The sequence below is a fragment of the Pteropus alecto genome, unplaced genomic scaffold, assembly GCF_000325575.1.
Source record: "Pteropus alecto unplaced genomic scaffold, ASM32557v1 scaffold39, whole genome shotgun sequence".
NCBI lineage: Eukaryota > Metazoa > Chordata > Mammalia > Chiroptera > Pteropodidae > Pteropus > Pteropus alecto.
In genome coordinates this window covers 4,766,997-4,773,920 of record NW_006443568.1, presented here as the reverse complement: position 1 = coordinate 4,773,920, position 6,924 = coordinate 4,766,997, and the positions used below count along the sequence as shown (strand labels likewise).

Genomic DNA, 6,924 nt, shown 5'->3' with positions numbered 1-6,924 from the left:
TCCTGCCTGCCCACAGACACCTGTGAAGAGGAAGGTGGAGATATCAACAGCCAGCCCTGGGTTTGACTCACTGCCAGCCTCATACCCATGGAGGCTGCTGTTTGCACATAAATTCTGCCTTCTCCTGGGAAAAGTAACAGCAGAGGCTGCTTCCCAGGACACAGATAACCTGGCCGCCTCCCTGTCCACAGTACAAAACAAGGTGCCTTCGTATCTGTTATTTCTTTGGATAAGCAGCAACTTTCTTTCTCTGTTTACACAGTAAGTGGCAGTCTGTTCCCACTTCCATTTCCCGGACTGGGAAAGGTGCAGAGAAGGCAGAACCTTCCACTCAGGTGGAAGAAGTCAGAGCCTGGATTTGAACCCAGTCGTCTACCTGTGCTCTTTCCCCCGAGTAGGCTGCCTTGGCGTCTCTGGATCGCCACGCCCAGCTTGTCAGGGCTGCCAGGCAAGGCTGATCCACCACTGTCTTCTTTGGCATGAAGGAGGCCTTGGGAAAGGCTCCAGTGGTCACATGAGGCCTGAGGCCGGTGTCTGGGACTGAATCCAATCCCTTTTCTGGAGGTTAGGAAGCTGAAATGGTCAGAGAACTGGATATCATGCCTGACCAAGATGATATCCAGCCACCGGCCCTAGGTCCATCAGCTGGTACAGACAGACTCTCCTTAGCCTGACCCTGTGCCGAGTACTCGAAATACAAAGACAGGCAGGGTGGTGGTGGGGGGTGTATGTGGAAGGCAATTACCTGGCCCTCAGCGGCAGCTTGGAGGCTATGAGTAGCCCAGTCAGACTGCCTTCAAATCCCGCCCCTGCCATTTACTAGCTGGGTGACTGAACAAGTCACTGCATTCCTCAGCTTCTATTTCCTTATCTGTAAAAGAAGCAAATTACAGTATCCCCTGGACAGGGTGTTATGAAGATTAATTGAGGTGATACCGGAAAAGCATTTAGTATAGTCCCAGGAAGTGGGCTAGGCTCAATAAGTAATGTCTGAGAAGCCCCAAACCCTGTGGAGATGGGGCTCCCTCCCTCTCCTTTGCTCTATGGTTCAGTGCTCAGAAGAGAAAAACACACATACTCAGACACACACACACACACTCTCAGACGCACACATGCATACACGCTCACATGCTATTACACAATTTCATAGAATTAGAAAGCAATTCTAACCATGGGATGATGGGTGGACTTCAGCTTTTCCATTACAGAGATATTTATTATGTTCACTTTATAATCAGAAAAAATAAAGATATTTAAAAATTATTGTGTGCTACTCTGTGCCAGGCACAGTATCAGGCTCTTTTGACGTGGCACCCCTCACCCTTACAACATCCTTCACCCATGTTATAGATAAGCATAGGTAAGCTTAGAGAAGCAAAATGACCCGACCAAGAGCACGTCGCTTCTCAAAATGATGCCAAGATCTGACCCCAGTATTGGAATCTGGTAAGTACAAAGCAATTCGGCTTGGCAGGTCAGGGAAAGCTTTGTGGAGATGATACTTGAGCTGAACCTGGAAATCTGAGTAGGACTTTGCCAGGCCAGGGTTCTCAACCTGGGGGGATTTCGACCCCAGGGGACATGTGATGAGGTCCGGAGACATTTTTGGTTGTCACAGCTTGGTGGAGGGGTGCTACTGGGATCTAGTGGATAGAGAGAGGCCAGAAATGCTGCTAAATATACAATGCACAACAAACACTTATCTGGCTGCAAATGTCAATAGTGCAGAGTATGATATAACATACTAGAGCTGTTATTATTTATTGGGTGCTTACTATGTGCCAAATGCAGTACTAAATTTTTGCAAATGTCATCTTATTTAATCCAACTGCATTACTCCATGCTGGCAATCAGATATGAGGCTCAGAGATGGTAAGTAACATTCCTAAGGTCACACAGCCAGAAAATGGTAGTGCTAGGTTTGGAGCTGCCTGAGTACAAAGCCAGAGCTCTTAACCTTTCTGTTCTGCTGCTTCCAGGATTTATAACAAATCTAAAAGCGTCAGGCCAAGTGCTAGGTGGGATGTGAAGGGTCTCCAGCTGAACCCAGGTACAGCCTCCTCTGGACTTGAGGCCTTGGGTGAGGTCTTTCCCTCCCCTTCTGCCATTTCCCCATCTGTAAGTGAAGTTTGCACCAGACAATCTCCAAAGCCCTGCCAGCACTGAGTCTGTTATGCTTCAGGAGAGGGGCCTAATCCCAGGCTACGGGAGCCTGCAGCTGGGAGAAGAGGGTGTATGATGGACACGCTCAACCTCACTCCCAGAGCATAACTAGCTAATGAGCTCTGCTTCCGTACAAGTAGAAAGAGGCAGGTGAGGGTAGGGAGTGGCTTGAACCTACCCAGGAGCTTACCTCTCTAGTGGGGAAGCATGTTTCTCTGCTGCCTTCTTGCCAAGCCCAAAAGAGGCACCAAAGCCAAGTCTCCTCAGGCAACAGAGGCAGGTCTGGGCATTTTCCCAGCTGGACACATGAGTTCTCATAGGTAGAAGGAGAAAGAACAGAAGTGCATGCTGACTCAGCCCCTACCACATGTCAGATGTCTCAAACAGTGAATCCATCTCAGGTCAGCCTTATGAAAATTCTGATAGGAAAGAATCAACCTGACCCCAGTTTACAGATGGGATTATTAAGGCCTACATGCAGTGACTTGTTAAGTTAGATAGCGCTGAAGGAAGGTTTGGAACAAAAGCGTGTCTGACCCCGGGGCAGTACACCACAGAGTGAATAGTGTCCCATTCTTTTTTTTTTTTTTTTCACTGAAGAATGAAAGTTTTTCAATAACATTTGGAGAAAAATATATGTTCAATTTCTCCTGCCTTCCCCAGGACACAGAATGGACTACAAAAAGCCAAAACACAATAATTATGATCTCCTGGGTTGCAGGTGGGGGAACCAAGGCTCCAAAGGCAAAGGCCTCTCCAGCTAGAAAGTCAGACAGGCAGAGGAGGAGCAGGGGAGGGATCTGGCTTGGGTCACGCGTGTTTTCTAGCCTGGATCTCACTGTCTGGCAGTGTGGCTTTGGTTAAGTCATATCACCTGTCTGGACCTCAGCCTCCATATCAACATAATAAAAAAGTTGGACAGAGTCCCTTCAAACTCTTACAACCTGTGCCCAAATCTTGTCAAAGGTCCTTCCTCTTCCTTGCTTATGTGACTTCACAGACAGGGAGATGGGGACACCAGTGCCTGGCACAAGGAACTCTGGGGACAGAGGACCAATATTAGCTTTCTGCAAGCTCCCAGATTATCCAACCCTTGTTCTCCATCCTCAAAGAGCCAGACTGGAAAGGAGTCAGTCGTGGTTTGGGTATGAAAGGGACAGGGAGGGGGCTGATGGTGAACGTGAGGCCATTTCTCCTGGGACCAATGCTCATTTTCATAGGCATCTCCTAGGTGCAGGCTTACTCTCAGAGATTCATATACAAGAGGGAAGAAAGCCCCTACAATATGGGGGAAAGGAATTATTTAGCTTCTGCATAAGCATCTTGAGGGTGAGAGAGCTCATTATCTCCCAAGTTAGCCCACTGCATTTTCATAAAATGTTTGAGTCAGAAACCTTCTGCTTCCAAAGGCTCTACAATTCTGGGCCAGCTTGGGCTAAGGTTGGTCATTCATTCATTCAACTTTTACTGACTTGCACTGTTAGCTATGCCTTGTGCCAGGCTTTGGGGCCATAGATATGATGAATAAGAGACTGTCCCTGTTCTTGGGGAATTGTTTGCTAAACTGGTACGCCAAGGCCAGAGACGTGGGGCTGCTGGATTTAAATGGTTTAGCTTGAGAAAAAGATCTCAGGCTCCAATGAGCTTAGGAACTATTTTATTAAACATAGTAAAATGAGTTTCTTTGCAATAAGATTTCTCTAAGCCTTTAATAGAAAAATGTACACTGAGAATCCTCCAAGGGATTATAGAGAATATACTATATTTCCCAAATATAGCTGATCTTGGAACATTAGTTTTTAAAACATTATACTTATTAAGAGAAAACACTACAGGAAATGCAGCTCTAATGCTGTTTTTTATTTGGCCAGTGGAGCTTGGAGAAGGCTTGTACAGAAAGGATGTTTGAGCAGGTCTTTGATAATTGAGTAGGAGTTGGTTAGTGAAGATGAGAAGGTTTAAGGGAGACCAATTACAGTCCTAGGCTGACTATGGTCAGGTTACTGTGCATGTACTGTTTCACTTAGTTCTCAAAGGTCCTGATGTGGGTGACAGAGCCACGAAGGTCATCAAAAGCCCCTGGAGACTCCTAAAGGTCCACTCCTTTCTTCTCGAATCACCTCATCGCAGGGCTTTATTCTCCAAATCTTAAGTCTTTAAGTCCTCTCAACCAGGACTCTACTCCAATTTAAACCCCAAATGATTCTTACAGTATCTGAATTGGATCCCAGCCTTAACCCCTCATACACCTAGGCCTAGCCCTTGACAGCCAAACCCACTCTCTCAGCTGTTTGCTGACCCTAACTTAGACCCTCTCTCAGATTTAACCCTGACCTGTCCAGCACAATCTAGTCCTGGTACTGCTCCCTTGGTCCTGATCCACACCTGAGCCCCAGCCATTTGGGCCCCCATGCCTGCTGCTCGGCCACTCCATATAGTCCAGACCCATTCTCAGATGGTGGCCCAGCCTCCTGTCTATCCCTGACTGTGTTCCCACCCCAATCTGTCTTTGTCCCCAACTCTGTCCTGAACCATTCTTATGTGGGCCCCGTCTCCAGGTCCAGCTCCCATGACCGCTGACAGTGGCTCTGCCCTTGCTCAGCTGATTCAGCCCCGTCCCCAGCCAACCCTGCTCCAGCCCGTACCTGGTCCAGCCTCTGATCTCATTTGTCCCTGTGGTCCCACTCTATTGGTGATCTCTGCCCAACCATGGACCTACGCCCACTTCAGGTCTAGGTCAAACTCCGCCCAAGGCCCCGCCTATCACCGAGGCCACGCCCCAGTCCCGCCCTGTACTAGTTCTGATAGGTGCCTGACCCTGCAGGCGGCCCTGTCCCATGACAATTCTGACTGGGCCCCGCCCAAGGTCCAGCTCTGACCGCGCCCCCGAGCCAGCCCCGCCCCCCCGTCCAGCCCTGCCAGGCGGCTCACCTGCAACTCCTCAAAGGCATCGTCGATGCCGGTGACCTGGTGCTGCTCGTGCAGCGCAGGCTCGTCGCAGAAGAAGCAGAGCAATGCGCGGTCCGTGAGGCAGAAGAGCTTGACCTTGTCGTGCGCCTGGCAGGGTCGCGCGGCGCGGCGCGCGTTGAGGATGGCGTCCAGCGGGAAGGCGCTGTAGCGCTCCACGATGTTGGCCAGCTTGAGGCTGGGCGCGAGCGCGGGCTCGGCAAACGTGCGCCGGCATTCCGGGCAGTCACGGGCCCCCTGCGCCTCCTGCCGCACCCAGTGCTCCGTGATGCAGCGGCGGCAGAAGTAGTGCTCGCAGCCCAGACTCACCGGGTCCTGGTAGATACTCAGACAGATGGAGCAGAGCAGCTCGTCCTTGAGACTGCACGCCATGGCGCCAGGGGCGGTGGAAACGGGGGCCTGAGATGTAGGGGAGCGAGAGTGCGGCGCTGTCGGAGGCAGCACTGAAGGATGGGTGCGGGGAGCAGGCCGGGAGAGGCAAGAGTAGGCGCTACAGAAGGAAGGGGGACTGTCCGGAAGAAGGGTAACGCGAGGAAGGGGTGCAGGGCAGAGACTACCCGAGATGTGAGTCTAGGAAGGTGGTCTCGAGGTAGTGGGTGACCCGGAGCGATGGGTGCTGGAGGAAGGGGGCCGTGGGTGTCTGAGGGAAGGGACTCCTGGCAAGAAGGTTCTAGGGGAAGGGACAGTTCAATGGAATGGGTGCTGGGAGAAAGGGATCTAGGAGGGGGACGGAGGCCTTGGGGTGGGGGCTGAAATCCCGGGATGGGTGAAGTAGGGGGAGGGGGAGAGCTGGGGATAGGGAATTCTGGAGGAGCGAGAAGGCAGGCGGAGCCGCTGTGCCTGGCAGAGGAGAGGAGGGGTGAGAGGACGCTCAGCTTCCTGATCCCGGCCCCAAGACCTGGCCCGGAGCGGCCCCTTACCCGCGCCGGCTCAGCAGCCACTGCTCTGGTCCCAGCGCAGCCTCTCAACCCGGAACCAGCCGAGCCTGAGCTGCCGGCAGCCTCTACTCCCACCCCGCCCCGGTGGGCGGGATCCAAACGACTCCACCCCCTAGGCGGGTTGGGGAGGAGGGGCAGGGCCTGGCCTCCAGCCCCTAGACCCCCTCCCCGCTCCCATCATTCTCCAGCTCCCTAGAGCGTGAAACAGCTGTTCCTTCAGGATTTGCACAGGGAATAACATCCAGGTTTTGCTTAGGGTCCCTGCGGCGGGTGGAGGAGGGGTCAGCTAGTGTGAGAGGCTAACGAGTCAGAGAGGAACATCTTTTTAGATCATCGATTTGAAGATTTGGGAAAAATAACACTTTGTATTAAAACAAGGATATGTTGTATAATCTGCATAGAATACAACTTTTGCATAAAATGTAAAGATAAAACTTGAGAAACACCTTGCTTGCTTAGAGCAAGTTCAAGGTCTTCACATTTCTAAGTCCTGGGGTTCCATTTTCTCTTTACTTTCTCAAGGAGTGCTTGGAGAAGTTTGGAAGGCTCTGGCCCTGGCTAATGTCTGACCCAAGGAGTTGGCTCCATTCAGCAAACTTTTCTGGGGTGCCATATTTGTGTATGTATGTGGAGGGGGCTGGGGAGTGGAGCAGGAAAGCTGGAGGAAGAGTCATAGGAGACCTTGTCTCCTATGCCAGATGGAGAAGAGGTTTCTAGGCAGAGGGGACTGCATGTGCAAAAGCATAGAGGCGTGAAAAGGGAGGGCACTTTGGGAGAAGTGCAATAGTTCTGTACTGTTGGGGGTGGGGTGGAGAAGGGGCTTGGGTGAGGTGGAGGGTGCTGAGGGTCATGGTAA

General features: G+C 51.5%; 1 protein-coding gene across 3 annotated transcripts in view; it reads right to left on the bottom strand.

Moving 5' to 3' along the window:
* TRIM62 (tripartite motif containing 62) overlaps positions 1-6,145 on the bottom strand; it is a 30,026-nt gene extending 23,881 nt beyond the window's left edge. The window contains exons 1-2 of one of the 3 annotated variants that reach the window (XM_015598771.2): positions 6,051-6,145; positions 5,095-5,529 (exon numbers count right to left, since the gene is read on the bottom strand). In XM_015598771.2, the coding sequence (XP_015454257.1) occupies positions 5,095-5,502 (408 nt within the window). In that variant the 5' untranslated portion in view covers positions 5,503-5,529; positions 6,051-6,145. Of the gene's footprint in view, positions 1-5,094 lie in introns of all 3 variants that reach the window. The other 2 variants (XM_006924270.3, XM_015598772.2) reach the window with 2 other exon arrangements.
* Positions 6,146-6,924: the final 779 nt, after the last annotated feature.